The sequence below is a fragment of the Anolis sagrei genome, chromosome Y, assembly GCF_037176765.1.
Source record: "Anolis sagrei isolate rAnoSag1 chromosome Y, rAnoSag1.mat, whole genome shotgun sequence".
Classification (NCBI taxonomy): domain Eukaryota; kingdom Metazoa; phylum Chordata; class Lepidosauria; order Squamata; family Dactyloidae; genus Anolis; species Anolis sagrei.
The window spans coordinates 72,248,097-72,267,918 of record NC_090035.1 but is presented as its reverse complement, the minus strand read 5'-3'; the positions used below and the strand labels follow the sequence as shown (position 1 = coordinate 72,267,918).

The 19,822-nt window shown below is 38.9% G+C and overlaps 1 protein-coding gene across 1 annotated transcript; it reads left to right on the top strand.

Moving 5' to 3' along the window:
- Positions 1-5,356: 5,356 nt before the first annotated feature.
- LOC137095666 (cytochrome P450 2G1-like) lies at positions 5,357-14,600 on the top strand. Its single transcript, XM_067462432.1, has 7 exons — positions 5,357-5,432; positions 5,960-6,099; positions 6,375-6,551; positions 6,639-6,780; positions 9,428-9,615; positions 10,858-10,999; positions 14,043-14,600. The coding sequence occupies exons 1-7, from the start codon at positions 5,357-5,359 to the stop codon at positions 14,225-14,227; spliced, it is 1,050 nt and encodes a 349-aa protein (XP_067318533.1). The 3' UTR covers positions 14,228-14,600.
- The last annotated feature ends 5,222 nt before the right edge of the window (positions 14,601-19,822 follow it).

Sequence of the window (19,822 nt, the reverse complement as noted above, 5' to 3'; positions counted from 1 at the left end):
TGTACCAAATTAAAGATATTTTATGTAGTTTCTAAAAATGAATGGGTCATTGATCTTTGATTTTTAGATATTCCAATTTACATATATTTGTTATTTCAAATTCTGTATCTCTTATTCTAATCAACATTTTTGTGAAATTTGAGCACAATTATTGATTGCATAATAGTTTCACTTGTGTTCTACTCATGTAATTGTCTTTAATAGTTTTTGAAATATTATTTTTTAAAAAACACCTGAAAGTAGTCACGTTGGATTGTGCATTCCTGGAATAAGAACAATCTTAGCTCTGTGTACTTTCAGCATTACATACACTGATGAAAGTAGGATGGTCCACTGGCACTGGATAGGATCTCGACCTTTGTATCCAATTCCTATCTGAGAAACTTGCAATGTTGCAATCTAACACAAGTGTTGGGCTGTGTGCCATGAGAGGAGGATGTTAGGAGAATTGTATGGTGTAACAAGAAGCCAAGTGGACTTGAGCTGATCTGCAATATCCAAAAGTTTTACAAGGTAGTTGTTTCTCTATGTAAATCCTGCTGTAATTCCAACACAACACAATCTAGCATATTTATTTATTTATTTATTTACTTAACTTATATACCGCTGTTCTCAGCCCGAAGGCGACTCACGGCGGTTCACAACCAACAAGAACAGCAGAAATTCAATGCCAGATATAAAACAGTTAACAATCCCGCGCAGCACACAATTAATAAACACTTATTACAATAACTAATCACTATCATCTCATCCACAAAAACATAATCCAGACTCGTCAACCATTTTCCATTCCTATGTTCATTATCAATTATTGCACTAACTATTCGAACGCCTGCTCAAACAACCAGGTCTTAACTTTTTTACGGAATGCCATTAGAGATGGTGCTAGCCTAATGTTTGTGGGAAGGGCGTCCCACAGCCGAGGGGCCACCACCGAGAAGGCCCTATCTCTCGTCCCCGCCAAGCGTGCTTGAGAAGTAGGCGGGATCGAGAGCAGGGCCTCCCCGGAAGATCTCAAAGCCCTGGTGGGTTCATAGGCAGAGATGCGGTCAGATAGGTAATTTGGGCCGGAACTGTTTAGGGCTTTAAAGGCCAACGCCAGCACTTTGAATATCTGCACTGAGGTCTAATAGATGCTCTGTATTTAAAGAACTGCATTGTAGTTTAGCATTTCATAGTGGCCTTGGATCTTCATTCCTATGATCCAAAAAACTAAGCCTTTTATCTGCAGAAACAATGAGCTATAAATCTATATCTCCTATGTATCCAATAGCACCGTGTAAGCAAATTTGAGCAAATTTGACTTCTGTCTCACAGGCAGAGAAGTCAGTATTTTTGCTTCTGCATCATTACATCCTTTCTTGCTATCTATCTTTCCTACCTTCTCATCTCATCAACTATGAAGAAGATACCACACTAGGGGTGGCTCGTGCCATGTCCCACTCCCCTGCCACTGACACGTTGTCTTTTCAATCTATCCTCACATTTAGAAGATCATTGTTCTCATCTGCTCTGAGAGCAGCATAGGATATATTCCTTATTCCTATCTTGTAAAACATTTGAAGGTGTTGCTACTTTACTAGTTGAATGTTTGACCATCGTTGACAATGGATAACTTTCACTAATAACTGATCCTTGTCAGTCATGCATCCTATATTCAATGGTTGTCTGCATAGCAGGATTTAGATGTCACAGTGGGAAAGCCAAGAACAATCAGGTTGTGTCACATTCCTCAGATACAGGAGAAAGCTGAATAACAACATATTTGACTGATAATACCTTTGAAGTGTTCATAGCAACATAGAATCATAGAGTTGGAAGAGACCTCTTGGGCCATCCAGTCCAACCCCATTCTGCCAAGAAGCAGGAAAATCACATTAAAAGCACCCCCGACAGATGGCCATCCAGTCTTTGCTTAAAAGCCTCCAAATAAAGAGTCTCCACCACACTCCGGGGCAGAGAGTTCCACTGCTGAACGGCTCTCACAGTCAGGAAGTTCTTCCTAGTGTTCAGGTGGAATCTCCTTTCCTGTAGTTTGAAGTCATTGTTCTGCATCCTAGTTTTTTTTTTGTCATCTACCTTTTCTCTCTTATTATTCCATCAGCTATGATGAAATTATCACACAGATTCTTCCTTAGGGATCCACTCCCCGGCCCCTGTTTGGAAATTTCTACTGATGAAGTTATCAGCAACCTTCAACTCTTCTCAAGGTAAGTGATTGCTAGTTGGAAACATATTCTGGGCACGCAGAGATAGTGTGAAATCTAAAGAGATCTTCAAGATTCACTGAGGCATTGGACTGCCTCCTTGATTTGCATTCCTTCTCTCAGGTCCAGGCTATGTGACTGACCACATCTCCTTGTACGAACCTGCCATGAGATTTTCCGGAGACGCCCATCTCTCAGTCCCACGTCCATCTCAAGCTCAGTTGATGAGAGCAGGCCTTCCTTCTTGGTGGCAAATGCACCTCAACTCTAGAACTCCCTTCTTTCCAGGGACGCCAAAATAGCCCCCTCCCTGCTGTCCTTCTGGCAGCAGGCTAAAGCCTTTTTATTCAGACAGACTTTTAACGAAGGTTTTAAAGACCAAGTCAGGGAGTGCTGTAGTTTTTAGTTTTTAGGCTCGGCATCATAGTTGACAAAGCAACAGCTCCCCCGTGGCCGAATCGAGCAACCTCCGGATCTGGTGGAAGATTTGATGAATGGCCTCTGTCTGTCTGTATGTCTTGTATGTCAAAAACGGCATTGAATGTTTGCCATGTATATGTGTATTGTGATCCGCCATGAGTTCCCTTCGGGCTGAGAAGGGCGGAATATAAATACTGTAAATAAATAAATAAATACATTTTTATGAATTTTAACTGTGAATTTTAATACTGTTATGTTTAATGTTTGCATATTTGTAAATTTTAAATTGTGTGGTCATACTTTTAATTCCAAATCTCTTTCATGAGAGATAAGTCTCTTTCAGGAGAGATAAAATGGGGTAGAAAGAAACATAACAAGAAAAAATCTACTACTACTACTACTACTACTATTACAATAATAATAATAATAATAATAATAATAATAAAAATAATTGGACAGATGCTTTCAATTTGTGAATTTACTTTTATTATTCATATTCATATTATTTTCACCTTGGATTTTCCATTATTAGGTATAGACATTGGGCCTTCTGTGTCTGTCATGGTTTCGCTGCAGCCACCCCTGCACCTCTTAAAAACCAAATTCCTGGGATGCTCAAATCTTGTTATGTACAATGATGAAGAAAACTGGTCCCTGTTATACAAAATGGTGAAGAATTTAATCAAATGCCAAAAAGAGCCTGAGGATCTGTGAAATGGCAGAAGGCAATAACAGGGAATGCCTATATATTACCAAAATAAAGGTTTACTTTTTGAATATTTTAAAGTGGTGGTTGATTGAACCCATGGACGCAGACCCTGTGGCTATGCGTGGCACTATATACAGTAAGTAACTCCTAAATTGCTTTACAGCTGATACAAAAGTTAAGACATCTAAGACCTCTTAGAATACCTGTAGGAACATATCCACAGAACAGAGTCTTCAAGGAAGAAACTATAATAGAATCATAGAGTTGGAAGACATCACAGGAGCCCATGAATCTAATAAACAGTATTGTTTCCCAGTGTCATGGTCTAAGATGCAACATTTTTGCTCTGTGCAGTTATGTAACCCAGAAGGCAGTGTCCAAGCAGTCCCTATAAAAGGCCATGGAGCCCCAGCCAGAAGAGACTAGTTCTACACTCTGCCGAAAGAGAAGGACAGCGGACTATCTGCACCATGGAATGGGCTGGTGTGGTCACCCTCCTCCTTGTTATCTGTGTTACTTGCCATTTGCTCATATCTTCTAAGAGGAAACGATTGCACAAGGGAAGGCTTCCTCCGGGACCCACTCCCCTGCCCCTGATTGGGAATTTCCTGCAGATCAAGTCAGGAGAAACCTTAAAATCTCTTCTCAAGGTATGAACATTTTTTTTGAACTCTTACATTTTATGGCCAAAAAGACCTTGTAATTTGTTTAATGGTCAGAAAGGACAGTTTGTAGAAAGAAGTAAAGTCATGAAAACTGTTAGACTATTAAATTATTTGCCTTTTTCTTTCTATATATATATATATATTAGAAAGAAATCTCTTATCATGGTTTGTGATTGCACCTTGAAATTTAACTTGGGCATTTTGGATGTAATAGAAAAATTATAAAGATTCACTGAGGCATTGAGTAGTCTCATTAGTTTCCTTCCATTGCCATTCTTTCTCTTGCATTGGCTATAGATTTTATGATTATCTTTATCTTTACGATTTTCCACAACTACGCTTGTAGATATTCCTGCATGTCAAGCTGCATGATTTCTATAATGTAGATACACCATTACTCCACGATTTTTATAATGTAGATACACCCTTAGTCTATAATGTAGATGTACACCCTTAGTCTATAATGTAGATGTACACCCTTAGTCCCAGCATTACGTGTGATGGAGCATTGAAGTTAGACTGTGGTGAAGATGTAAAATACATTCAGAATGGATACATTCTCCATTGGGTATAGAAAGTGCTGCTTTCTCAAACACTTCCATGAGGAGTTTAACAAAACCTGAAAGCTTGTTTTGTTCTATACAAACTCCTGTTGCTCAAATGCAATTATGTTCATTCTTCTTTAATGTCTTCCTTGAATAAATAGTTCTGAATGAGGTATTTGTATAGCAGTAGCCTTCCTCCCTCATTTAGCTGCACTTGGCAAAAACAGAAAGGATTGCAATTTGTTCTGTAGTCTGTAGTTTTGACAATTTCCCCTGCCTTTCCAGAGATTTCCCATTACAGAGGGAGATATATGATCTTGAGTGTGAAGTACTTTCCTTTTGGAAGTACTTGTAAAATCTATTGCAATACAATGTGAAATGAAATGTGCTCCTTGACCACAAATTCATCCACTTCAAATGACACCATTCCAAAATGTCTGCCTAATCACAAAGATAGTGCCAGAAGTGAAACGTTTATTTCTCCTACAGCTGCACAAAAAATATGGCCCTGTTTTCACAGTTTATTTGGGATCACGTCCAGTTCTGGTCTTGTGTGGACATCAAGCTGTGAAGGAGGCTCTAATAGACAAGGCAGAAGAGTTCTGTGGAAGGTTTACCAAGCCTACTTTTGAGATGGTTGTTGGAGAATATGGTGAGGCACTCCTGTCGACTTTGCAAGAATGGTTAAAACTCTTTCTTCTGCTTGTCCTATGATTTCTTTCCTTTTTCCCCTCAGGTGTGTGCTTTTCCAATGGAGAACGCTGGAAGCAACTGCGCAGATTCTCCATCACTGTCTTGAAGAGTTTTGGGATGGGGAAAAAGTCTATTGAGAAGCGTATCCAAGAAGAGGCGCAAATTCTGTTGGAGGAATTTCGTAAGATGAAGGGTAAGCGAGTTGCCAAGCAGGTTGAATTCATTCTGTTGAGTGAAACTACATTGAGTCTCACTTATTCAACCTTCACTCATCCAATGTTTTGTATTACCCAATGAAATCTGCCTTCCACCCGGAATAATGTCCAGGGTGGGAGAAAGAAAGAACCCTTGTCTGTTTTGGTGCTAAATTCATAAATACAGTAATTACTACATAACTTTACTGTGTATTGAACTGCTTTTTCTGTTGATTTGTTGTAAAACATGATGTTCTGGTGTTTTATTTGTAAAATCATAATGTAATTTGACGTTTAATAGTCTTTTCCTTAATCCCTCCTTATTGTCCAACATTTTCGCTTATCCAACATTCTGCCAGCCTGTTTATGTTGGATAAACAAGACTCTACTGTAGCTTAATCCTAAAAGAAGGAATACTGCTCCCTATATCTGACATGTAATGCATGTAATGTGCATCTCGGAACCAAAAGTGCCTTCTGTAGACTGGATCTCCATTATTTGTTTTTGTTTTGCTGTTTTGTTGCAGGAAAACCTATAGAGCCCACCTACTTTCTTGGCTGTGCAGTCTCCAATATCATTTGCTGCATTGTGTTTGGGGAGCGCTTTGACTATGAGGATGAGGAATTCCAGGCCCTTATGAGGATGATACACAATTTCTTCTGGGAAGTGAGCTCAACGTGGTCCCAGGTTCCTGAATGTTACTCACTTCGTTAAAATGTTTAGCTGCTTAGAGAATTATTGGTCTTCAATATTATCCTGAGGTACTTTACTTCTCATCTACTATAAGGTCATATCCGGCCCTGAAATCAGGTGCTCTTTTGATATTGAATACCTCCTTTGTTTCTAGCTCCAGAAATCCTTCCAAAGCAAACTAAAGAAATGTGACTGATACTAGGGTGGAATTTGGAACCCCACTAAACTTTGTTTCTCTCCTCATGCAGCTCTTTGACATGTTTCCAACTTTTCTGAAGTACTTCCCAGGGCCCCACACCAGGGTCTGTGACATTATGTCATATTTTTCACGCTTCATTGGCAAGAGAGTGAAGAAGAACCAAGAGACCCTTGACTCTAACTTCCCACGTGACTTTATTGATTGCTTCCTCATCCAGATGGAAAAGGTACCTTGTTGGTTTCTGAAGGGGAGAGGTCAGCCAGTGGTTCACCTTGGAATCATAATGTGATTTCTTCATCTTTCCTACTTCCAGGAAAAAGGCAATCCACTTAGTGAATTTAATGATAAGAATTTGGAACAGACCATCTTTACACTTTTCTTTGCTGGAACAGAGACGGTCAGTTCAACCCTAAGATATGGCTTCCTGTTTTTGATGAAATATCCTGAAGTACAAGGTATTGTTGTTATTGTTGTATGACACAATTTGTCCCTCATGGGCAGGTTTAATCTTCATGGACTTTTTAAAACGAATTTTTATTTTTACAATACAAAAAATACATATGATGCACACACAAAACATTTACAATTCCCACCACTAACACGAGGATTATTTTCTTTCACATATTCATTATATATTTTTTAAAGTCATTTAATTTTACATTCATCATTTCAAATTCCATTTGCTCCACCATATATTGGTACCATTTATTTACTGTCCATTTTGATTTATTTTTCCACCCTAATACTATTACTGCTTGTGCACATTCTATAATTGCTTCTTTTATTTCCCTTTTATTTCCCGTTTCCTCTCTTTTCCCTAATACCGCTTTTTCCTTTGTTATGACCCACTCATTTCCTAGTATTTGATTTGACTCATTTTGTGTACTCTGCCAAAAATATTGTACATATTCACATTCCCATATCATGTGCATAAACCGCCCTTTCTGATGGCATCCATGCCAGCACTGACTACTCCCCTTTTTATAGTAGTATGCTAATTGGCAGGGTGTACGATACCATTTGTGCAATATTTTCCTCCTCATTTCTCGTACTTTGGTATTCCTTTCCATCCCTATTGTCTCTACCCCATTTCTCATTTCTTGTTCAGAGATTTGTAACTCCATTTCCCACATACTTTTCAAATCCCGTATTGTACATCCATCAGCCTCTATTAGCATTGTATATATTTTGCTAGCCTGTGCCTTCTTTCCTTCCCCCTTTTCTCTTATTATCTTTTTCATAGGCGGTATCTTCTCTCTTAACCATATTGATATTTTCTTTTATTTTGCAATATGCACAGATTGCTCTTATCTGCTCTTCTGTACAAAATCTCAGAAGTCTAAGCATGGTCTTTCCACTAGCCAAATCTGTAGCTTTAAATAATCTACCATCTTTGTAGACAATCAGGGTAGCTGGAAAAGCCCAAGTATAGCGCTGGTTCTTCTCCTCCAGGACTCTTGTAATTTCCTTCATTTGTGCTCTTTTATCCAATGTCTCTGATGATAGATCCAGGAGAGGCCAGACCTTTTTACCTGCCAAGGTAAGGTATTTTATTTTCCAAAGCTGATTATACATCCTCTCCTTCATTGCCTCCCTTGTAAATTGGATCAAAATGTCTTTGGGTTTTTTCCTACCTCCGTAGAAAAACACTCTTTCTATATTGACCTTCATGGACTTGATTATTGGTTGTTTCTATGAATCTTTAGTTTCTCCAGGGCAACTCCATGATTAAACTCTGCCAGACATTGAATCGTACTGGAAGACACAGAGATTCCTACATAGAATGCTTTTTAAGGAATGTCTAGGTTCTCCAGGATAATTTGATGTTCAACTTCTGGTCAAATTCATGGTTAAATTTCATCCTACCTCCACTTTTTCACATACATTTGAATATAAGCCTTCTGTCTTCATGTGTTCTACAACAATGTATTTAGTCAATTATAGCTTTATAGTATGGTATATACTTGAAAACCAGCTGAGCTTTTTGGTCTGAAACATCCTCCCTCGTCTTATAATGGGGTCAAGCTGGGCAGCAGTATCATTTACTTTTTTTTTGTCATGTCAGGAGCGACTTGAGAAACTGCAAGTGTGAGAGAATTACCGCAGCCATTGCTTGCAGTATATGATGTATTTCTCTCTCCCCATCCCTTAACAGTGTGCTTTCTTTTCCAAAACCTCATTCACTCCTTCATTTGTCCTCCCAGGCCGGAGTTGCCTATTTTGCAAACTCTTTTTTTGCAAGAACCGTTGGAGTTAAAAGAGAGGGAAGGAAGGAAAGGAGATATATTTCATTTTCTCCTTGTTGTATGGCTTTTGTAATGAAATATCTAATTATAATATAAATTTTGAATATGTTTATTAATGTTAGTATATGGTAAGTGCAGACCAGCCTTAGCTATAGTTACTTGATTGATGCGTTGCCATAGTAACAAAGCCTGCAATAGAAATGAATCAATTTCAGCAGAGTTAGGGGTGGAGCTAACTGCCAACAAGAGTGCACATTTTAAAAATATTAGCCAGTCTTTAGACAGGTTTGCTAAATGAAAGGTTAGTTCCGGCAATGTTAGAGCTGGACCAAGGAATTTAAGTCTTTAGCCAGGCGAGCAAAAGGAAGGTTGGTTCTAGGTGTGTTAGAACTGGATCTTCAGCCTTGATATTTGGAGTGCTAAATGAATCAGTCCTGAATTAGAAAATAAGCATGTGAGCTAAGGAAAAGAAATTCCCAATATTATTATATTGTGACTTCAGTGGCAGAGCTGAACTGGATAAAAGGAGAAACTGCGCTTAAGTGTCAGTCAGTGGGGCTGAGGAGAAAAGTGTTATTTGAGTAATAAATTCACAGTTAACTTATTGTTAAGGCGAAGAAACTACAAGGTTAAAGTTACCCAGTCAGGAGACTGAGAAAGGACTATATATTTAAAGTGAAGGAAGTTACAAAACCACAATCAGGCCATGCAGGCTGTTGGTTAGGATATGATGTTGACGTTTCTACATGAATGCGCAGAGATTTCATACCTCTCTTTAGTCATGTTCGTAGTAAAATCTCATTTGCCTTTGAGAGTCAGAAACCCAAGGAGTTAATTCTATGTATATATTTAACAGCAAAAGTGTATGAGGAAATAGATCGAGTGATTGGCCATAATCGCATCCCAAACAATGAAGACCGGAGACAGATGCCATATACGGATGCTGTCATCCATGAAGTACAGAGAGTGAGCGATCTCGGACCTATGAGTGTGGCCCACATGGTTACTTGTGACACTGAATTCAGAGGATACTTCATCCCTAAGGTACAGTCATGGAGTAACCAGGAAAGATAAAGGGAGACCAGTTAACTTGAAACTGAAAGCAGTAGTCAACATCACACCTTCCAATGTTTTATGGGAGGAAAATGGGATACATGCAGCCCAAGCAACATCAGAGTGTGGCCAAGATGTCCAAAGATGATTAAAGTTTGCAGTAATTGAAGTAAGCTGATTGGGAAGATAGTAGTGAAACTGGGGGATTTTAAAAGCAAACAAATGTGTAGATGACTGTGTCTTAGCACAGGATGAGTACTTGATTTTGAACCTGATCATCTGAAACCCAACTGTTACCAGGAAGAGCAATTGGGTTACTGGAACTCAGAAACAGGAAATCCAACTGTCCAGTACATCTTGCAAAAAGGGACATGACTGGCCATTGAGTATGTTACAGAGTTCGTGGTTAATGTGTTTTGCTGAGCCATGAAGTTAGAGAGAGAGAAGGCAAGAATCCCTGCTCTCAGTGGGACATCCATTCTGCTTTCTTATTCTGATTGGTTCTGGCAAGACTAATGGGGAGAAACCTGTGCATCCACAGCTGCTCTTCTCATGTGGCAGCAGGATTCAGCCACCACGTGCCCCATTATTGCCACACTAATCTTCTCCCTCTGACCCATCCTATTTCCGGGAGGGGGGTGGTCGCTTCTGGGATGTCAGAATCCCCCGAAAATGGTATTGTGCACACCCTACAGTATATACCAGTCTAGAACACTATTATCTACTTCCAAAGGTGGGAATTCTGTTCCATGGCAGTTATGGTGGGGTCAAACTGCATTGATGCACCCATTATGGGATCATGAATGTTTGTGATGTTAGCCCAGGACTTGTTACAATGCTGTTAACCTTGAATCCAATGAATAAGTGAAGATGCAATCGAATCAAGGTAGTCTGAAATGTTCTGTCATTTTCTCATGGGCTACTTGAATGAGACTCTTGAGAATGCAGAGGTTGCCGTGAACACAGTTTAGGTTTCTGCTGCTATTTTTGAATCATTGTAGTTCTAACCCTCATCCTTTTTTTGTAGGACAGTTAGGTTGCTTACTTATCTATTTTGTTTTTTTTATTGTCTAAACCTTTGACCGAACACAGATAAACCCGACTGTTTATAGCATTTAAATAGGACAATTAAATGGCTCTCATGCACCATGAGTGGATAGAAACATGATGCTCTCTTCTGGGACTGCATTTTTGCCATTCTGAGTTCATAAATCTTTTCCCTCCCTTTCTCAGGGAATGGAGGTTTGTCCCCTGCTCAGCACTGTTTTGCATGACCCCACAATGTTTAAAAGCCCCAATGTTTTCAACCCAGAGAACTTCTTGGATGAGAATGGATGCTTCAAGAAGAATGATGCCTTTGTGCCATTCTCCGCAGGTAGAATATTATATTCTTGCTTGATAGTTGGTTTGTTTAATATATGTGTAAGGGTTATGGTCCTTCTCATATACTCTGTGGGTTGCATTCCAAGATTTTAAAGCATTAGTTGCCCATTTCATCTGCATCCTTGGGCAGTGCTTGATTTCTGTTCTATGTATTTAAAGATGTATTTCATAGAAATACATTTTAATATATATATTTTATTAAAATACATTTTAATGTGTGTATCTATAGAAATTTTACATTGTTAAGGAGGATGAAAAGAGAAAAGGGAGTAAAAATTGGTAAACAGGAATTTAAAGCAGGAAGGCCATAACCTACGAGTAGGCTGGCACATTTGGTATGAAAGAGAGAAAGAAGAGAAGAATTTTGACAATCATTTTGGACTATCTTCATTACTAAGAATATGGGAGATATATAAGAGGAATTTTTACTCAAAAACGCTGCTATGGCTTTCCCCAATTGAAGCAAATCAAAGAAGACTTTTGGGATGGTCAAAATGGCCAACCTACAAGGATCTCTTGACAAAAGACTTAACGACATTGAAAACCCATGAAGAGTTAAAACAATTTTTTTTTAATTTTTATACCATTTTCTTTTACAGTGAAAGAGGGAGAACAATTATTGTGATAGAAAGTTGTGAAGTTTAGACAGACCGTGGGGGATAAAATAAAGGGTAGGCGGGGTAAGAGAGGTAGGGAGGGGCCCAGAAGTAGAATAGAAGGGATAAAGGGGAGGTAGGAATGGGTGGAGAATGGGATGGGGGTCAGACAAATGTGTGCATCACTTCCGTTCAGTCCGCAGAGGAGTGATTATCTCGTTGTATTGTTCCTTTTTCCTGTTCCTTGCTGTCCTTGCTCTTCTTACCCATCGACTTTTAAGTGTCCAGTTTGAATTTGCTTTTCAAATATTCTTCCATGTCCTTCCAGCTTATTTGTTTGGTCTTACTGAGTTCTTCCATTTGACTTGATAATCTGTCACAAATTCTGAAATCTGTTATTTTCTTTATCCAATCTTCATTAGTTGGAATCTCTTTACTTTTCCATTTCTGGGCTATCAATATTTTGGCTGCCGACGATAAATAAAACAATTTTTTTTCTTCATTTTTCTTCAGACCTAAATCTGTTATGTTCAATAAATAATATTCAGGTTTGAGCTCAAACTTTGTTTTAATAATGTTTTGTGTATGTAAATGAACCGTCGTCCAAATTTTTTTAATAGAGTTAAAACGAAAATTTACAAGCATCACATGGTTGCATTATTTACAAATTAATATCACAATCAGGATAAGAAATTAGGATTTAACAGTAAGGAAGAATTTTGGGACAAAATTTTAAAAATGGAAAAAAGTGTATAACAAAATTTATGACAAATTATTAGAGTGGTCTATAGAAGGAGAGGTAATTAAAATTGTATGATTGAAATGGGCGGAGAATTTAAAAAGATCAATACTGCTAGCAGACTTGGAAATAATGTGGAACAAAAAACTAAATTATACATATGCAGCAGATCTAAAGGAAAATTGGTTGAAAATGTTCCACCGGTGGTACATTACATCGAAAAAGCTACGTCTAATGTAAAAAAAAAAAAATACATCTAAGAACTGCTGGAAGTGTAATGACCACGAAGGGAGTTTCTATCATTTGTGGTGGACTTGTAGGAAAGCTCAAAAATACTGGAAATTAAACTACATGAAGAGTGTCAACAGATTAAAAACCCCCGCAAAAATGGAATATTACTTATTAGGAGTAATTGATACAGATTTAAAATTAAACAAAGACATCCTCTTTATGTATATGACAACAGCCGCCAAGATTATCTATGTGTAACTCTGGAAACAGGGAAATACCAGACTTAGACCAGTAGATAAATAAAATAGGAGAGATAAAAGACATGGACAAACTAACCTTTTTATTAAAGAAAAATTCAGGTAACCTGATTAAACAAACAAACTGGTCATAAGTGGAGGAATACAAAAAGAATGAGAAAAAGAAAGAACCATTAAGAGAAATATCACAAGAATGGACAAAAGGGGAGGGGGGGGGTCAATGCTTAAGTTTTCTTTTTTATATATACTTTTTTGCTATCTACAATATAGAAGATCACTGCCTGAACCAATTTAAAAGCACAAATGATTAGATGGAAGTCACTAATTCTTTTTATTTTTCATCTATATCTATATCTATCTATCTATCTATCTATCTATCTATCTATCATCTATCTATCTATCTATAGATATATATTCTTCCCCCCCCCTCGTTCTCTTTCTCTTCTCCCCCCCCCCCCCCCCACTTGTTCTTAACAAAATTGTTCTCCCAACTTACTTGGAACACCAAACCATTTTCCCCTTCCCTTAATACTTTAAATAAAATAAAAAAATATTTCAAAAAAAGAAAAGAAAAAAAGAAATTTTACATTGTTTATATCTTTATGCTGTAATTCCACCTCGAGTCACAAGGAGGAGGCTAAACAATATAATTATCTTCATCCTCATTCTCATCCTCATCTCTACTTGAGCAATCCGCACTGTTTGCAACAGGCCCGTGTATTATGAGAGTTCCATTCCAGGATCTTCATGAAATGTGCTTTTTTGGGGTATAATATGGAATCCTTGTTTTCCTACATGAAATGAATAATGTCCTGGACTTCTGGCTGAAGCACATTCTGAATTCGGGACTTCTTGATGCCTGGGTAGGGAAAAGGTCATGGTGACCAGGGATGGTTGGCCTCCTGGGAAACATTAGTGCGTTCCCTCGCTATACAGAAAGATTCTTGTCTAATGCAGGGGTCATGTAAAATTCCATAATTTGGGCCTCCAAACTTGACATTGACTTATACAAGAGATTGACTTGTACTTGAGTGTATATGGTAGATATGACCCAATGAGATTATTGGTTGGAAAAGGAAAGTCCATAAAAAGCCAAAGACACTATGAACAAGGTAAGGGGACATGGAATGGGCTCCATCTCAGGAGTCATCTGATCAGAAAAGCTGGATGTGTCTCTCATCACCTCCCGACAAATTATTCTTTTTCTTTCAGGGAAACGGATATGTCTGGGTGAATCACTGGCTCGCATGGAGCTTTTCCTCTTTTCCTTCACCACCATCCTGCAGAGTTTCCAGTTGAAGCCCCTTCTGCCCCCAGAAGACCTTGACCCAACCCCGCTGGAGAATGGCTTTCTTAATATCCCACCCTTTTATCATCTCTCCTTCATCCCACGCTGACTCCAAGATCCTTTTCTTCTTCAGCTTGGGGCTGCTGTATAATCTGAATTCTCAAACTCCATAGGGAGATGGAAGGGCAATTATTCTTCTCACTGACTCTGCCACACAGAGGTGATTTAAAATTAATGGCAGCAACATCAACAACCACCTATGGTTTCCATATTTCAATCCCGGATTAGGTCTTGTTGTACTGGGGAACTAGTGAAATCCCAGCTGGGTAACAGGGATACTTTTGACTCATTCCAGCAATTTCTATCTCCTGAAAAATCCTAAGAGATTGAGGTCTTTTGAATATGTATAGCTAATTGATTATGAAGTACTAAGGATGCCTTACTTTTGTCAGAGAATATTGTCTTTGGATTCTGTCCTTGGAAGCCACTTTAGGTCTTGCTACAGGAAAGGATAACATATACAATAAGTAGGTATGGCAGTAAGCACATAAACAAATAAATAGATAAATAAATATTGTGCCACATTGTCAGTTTTGTATAAATTCCTTTTTAAAGTCCTCTGATCCAGTTTACATGTTACTCATTTAGGGTGAAGGTGGTGAAGTTTCTTTATGAGTTGGGTTTTGACCGTCATTGATAAAGTTTTTGCAGTTTAATAAACCTGTTCCATGTGATTATGAGAGAACTAATATTGAAATTACATTTATAACCAAAGAACAAAAATCATGTTACATAGTGTAATCAGTAGTACTTGTCTTAGCCCCGGCCATGTATGTAAAATTCCCTGGCTAGTCACCTTCAGTTAATCCATTTATTATTATGGAACTCAGTCTATTAGCAAGGAGCCTTAAACAGACTCTCACAAAGTTTATATCAGTGTCTTTACTATACCTTGATTGGCTTTGTGAAGATACAACATAGCTCTCTAAAAAGCCCAGTTTTGTCTTACGTTTTGATAATGGCGTAGTGTCACTTAGGCCCATTTGAGCATTGAGGTCTCCAACCAATAGTATTGATGTGTTGAGGAATTCCAAAATGAGAAGCAAGATATACTGTTCCAGACAAGTCTGTAGCCAAGCCAAGGGAAGGAGAGGAAGAAGTTTAGGGATTCAAATCACCCCTAAATTTTTTTAGGTTAAACAAAAATACCTTTTAAGTGTCCCCCCAGAACTCCAAGCAGTATCTTAACCAAATTTTGACAATTTATTCACATTATCATCACCTACCTTTCCACTAATTTACATTGCAATAACAGCAATGGCCAACATAGTGGAAGTGACCAAGTTTTGACGTTGTGGACATTTAATCAATTTTTTTTATGTGATGACAATGTAATCCACTGAAACTGGGGCCAGAATTGGACTCCACAGGTTAAACTCCATAAGAAAAACTTAAGTTTAGTTTTTGATGTTTTCATATCGATAACAACGATGATAATTTGTGCTTGCTTTAAAAGTTTATACTTTAATTCCTCCTAAACTATCAACTATTTTTAATAACTATGTACCAAATTAAAGATATTTTATGTAGTTTCTAAAAATGAATGGGTCATTGATCTTTGATTTTTAGATATTCCAATTTACATATATTTGTTATTTCAAATTCTGTATCTTATTCTAAACATTTTTGTGAAATTTGAGCACAATTATTGATTGCATAATAGTTTCACTTGTGTTCTACTCATGTAATTGTCTTTAATAGTTTTTGAAATATTATTTTAAAAAAACACCTGAAAGTAGTCACACTGGGTCAGGCCCGTAGCCAGGATTTTGATTCGGGGGGGGGGGGGGGGGGCTAAGTTTGATTCGGGGGGGCTGAGTCTGAGTGAAATAGGGTCTACCCTAGCAAACCTTTTGTATCATTACCCCAATACCCCCATGCATATGAGATATATTGAGCATTATGATCAGATCATGATATGAATAAACACAACAGTCTAAATAATGTACCAGTAAGGCCTTTTCGCAGACCACCATGAGAATTGGGGGGGGGGGGGGGGCTGAAGCCTCCAAAGCCCCCCCCCCCCCTGCCGGCTACATGCCTGCACTGGGTTGTGCATTCCTGGAAATAAGAACAATCTTAGCTCTGTGTACTTTCAGCATTACATACACTGTTGAAAGTAGGATGGTCCACAGGATAGGATCTTGACCCTTGTATCCAATTCCTATCTGAGAAACTTGCAATGTTGCAATCTAACACAAGAAGTGTTGGGCTGTGTGCCATGAGAAGAGGATGTTAGGAACATTGTAAGATGTAACAAGAAGCCAAGTGGACTTGAGCTGATCTGCAATATCCAAAAGTTTTACAAGATAATTGTTTGTCTGTGTAAATGCTTCTGCATTTCCAACACAACACAATTCAGCATATCTGCATTGAGGTCTAATAGATGCTCTGAGATAGTATATATCTGTATTTAAAGAATTGCATTGTAGTTTAGCATTGCATAGTGGCCTTAGATCTTCATTCCTACCATCCAAAAAACTAAGCCTTTTATCTGCAGAAACAATGAGCTATGAATCTATATCTCCTGGGTATCCAAAAGCACTGTTTAAGTAAATTTGAGCAAATTTGACTTCTGTCTCATAGGCAGAGCAGTCAGCATTTTTGCTTCTGCATCATTACATCCTTTCTTGTGATCTACCATTCCTACCTTGTCATCCCATCAACTATGAAGAAATTATCACACTAGGGGAGGCTCCTGCCATGTCCCACTCCCCTGCCACTGACATGCTGTCTTTTCAATCTATCCTCACATTTAGAAAATCATTGTTCTCAATGAAACAGAGTGCTCATCTGCTCTCAGAGCGGCATAGGATATATTCCTTATTCCTATCTTGTAAAACATTTGAAGGTGTTGTTACTTTACTAGTTGGAGTTTTGACCATCATTGACCACTGATAACTTTCACTAATAACTGATCCTTGTCAGTCATGTGTCCTATACTCAATGGTTGTCTGCATAGCAGGATTTAGATGTCACAGTGGGAAAGCCAAGAACAATCAGGTTGTGTTGCATACCTCAGATACAGGAGAAAGCTGAATAACAACATATTTGACTGAAAATACCCTTGAAGTATTCCTAGCAACACAGAAGCATAGAGTTGGAAGAGACCTCTTGGGCCATCCAGTCCAACCCCATTCTGCCAAGAAGCAGGAAAATCACATTAAAAGCGCCCCCGACAGATGGCCATCCAGTCTTTGCTTAAAAGCCTCCAAATAAAGAGTCTCCACCACACTCTGGGGCAGAGAGTTCCACTGCTGAACAGCTCTCACAGTCAGGAAGTTCTTCCTAGTGTTCAGGTGGAATCTCCTTTCCTGTAGTTTGAAGTCATTGTTCTGCATCCTAGGTTTTTTTTGTCATCTACCTTATCTCTCTTGCTATTCCATCAGTTATGATGAAATTATCACACAAAGGGTTTCTTCCTTAGACATGCACTCCCCAGCCTCTGTTTGGGAATTTCTACTGATGAATTCATCAGCAACCTTCAACTCTCTTCTCAAGGTAAGTGATTGCTAGTTGGAAACATATTCTGGGCATGTAGAGATAGTGTGAAATCTAAAGAGACCTTCAAGATTCACTGAGGCATTGGGCTCCTTGATTTGCATTCCTTCTTTCAGGTCCAGGCTATGTGACTTTCAGGTCCAGGCTATGTGACTTTCAGGTGCAGGCTATGTGAGATTTTCTGGAGAGGCCCATCTCTCAGTCCCACGTCCATCTCAAGCTCAGGCTTAGTGGGAACAGGGGAGTGGACCTTCCTTCATAGTGGCAAATGCCCCTCGACTCTGGAACTTCCTTCTTCCCAGGGAAGTCAGAATGACTCCCTCCATGCTGTCCTTCTGGAAGCAGGCTAAAACCTTTTTATTCAGACAGACTTTTAAAGAAGTTTTTAATGGCCAAGTCAGGAGGTGCTGTAGTTTTTACCTTGAATATATTTTTATGAATTTTAACTGTGAATTTTAATACTTTTTGTTTAATGTTTGCATGTTTGTATATTTTAATGTTGTTGTTGTTCATTCATTGAGTCGTTTCTGATTCTTCGTGACCTCATGGACCAGCCCACACCAAAGCTCCCTGTCGCCGTCACCACCCCCAGCTCCTTCAAGTTCAATCCAGTCACTTCAAGGATCCCATCCATCCATCTTGCCCTTGGTCAGCCCCTCTTCCTTTTACCTTCCACTTTCCCCAGCATAATTCTCTTCTCTAAGCTTTCCTGTCTTCTCATGATGTGGCCAAAGTACTTCAACTTTGTCTCTAATATCCTTCCCTCCAATGAGGGCTTTATTTCCTGGAGGATGGACTGGTTGGATCTTCTCGCGGTCCAAGGCACTCTCATAACTTTCCTCCAGCACCGCAGTTCAAAAGCATCTATCTTCCTTCGCTCAGCCTTCCGTATGGTTCATCTCTCACATCCATAGGTGTCATACTTTTGTGGTCATACTTTTAATTAAAGTGGGGTAGAAAGAAACATAACAACAAAAACAACAACGACTACTACAACAATGATAACAATGATGATAGTGATAATAAATAATTGGACAGGTGCTTTCAATTTGTACACTTACTTTTAGGCCCTTCATATTATTTTCACCTTGGATTTTCCATGATTAGGTATAGACATTGGGCCTTCTGTGTCTGTCATGGTTTTGCTGCAGCCACCTCCCCCCCCCCCCCACCTCTTAAAAACCAAATTCCTTGGATGCTCAAATCTCGTTATGTACAATGATGAAGTGAATTGGTGCCTGTTATACAAAATGGTGAAGAATTCATTCAAATGCCAAAAAGAGCCTGAGGATCTGTGAAATGGCAGAAGGCAATAACAGGGAGCATCTATATATTACCAAAATAAAGATTTGCTTTTTGAATATTTTCAAGTGGTGGTAGATTAAAGCCATGGATGCAGACCCTGTGGCTATGGGTGGCACTATATACAGCAAGTAATTCCTAAATTACTTAGGAATTACTGTGGGACTGTGGCACAGCTCGCTGAGTGTCAGGTGCATTAAGATCACTTCTGACCAAAAGGTCATGAGTTCGAAGCCAGCCCGGGTCGGAGTGAGCTTCCGACCAATTGTGTAGCTTGTTGTCGACCTGTGCAACCTGAAAGACAGTTGCATCTGTCAAGTAGGAAAATTAGGTACCACCTATGTGTGGGGAAGTTAAGCTATCTAATTTATGAGGCCGAAAAAAAAAAGACTCCAGCAAAGCACTCCAGCAAAGCATGCGGGGAATGCAGAAGTATTTCATCAGTGTTGCAGATGGACGATGAAAGCAACAGCTCCCTGATGGCCAAAAAAGTTAAATAGCCTCTGACTGTCTGTCTATATCTGTTGTGTGTCTTTGGCACTGAATGTTTGCCATATGTGTACATTGTAATCCGCCCCGAGTCCCCTGTGGGGTAAGAAGGGCAGAATATAAATACTGCAAATAAATAAATAAATAAATAAATAAATAAATAAATAGCTTTACAGCCTACCTGCGTGACCACATTTCTGTGTACGAACCCACACGATCTCTTCGTTCATCTGGAGAGGCCCTGCTTATGATCCCACCTGCATCGCAAGCGCGATTGGTGTGGACGAGGGATAGGGCTTTCTCGGTGGTGGCCCCTCAACTCTGGAACTCTCTCCCTAAGGACATCAGGCAG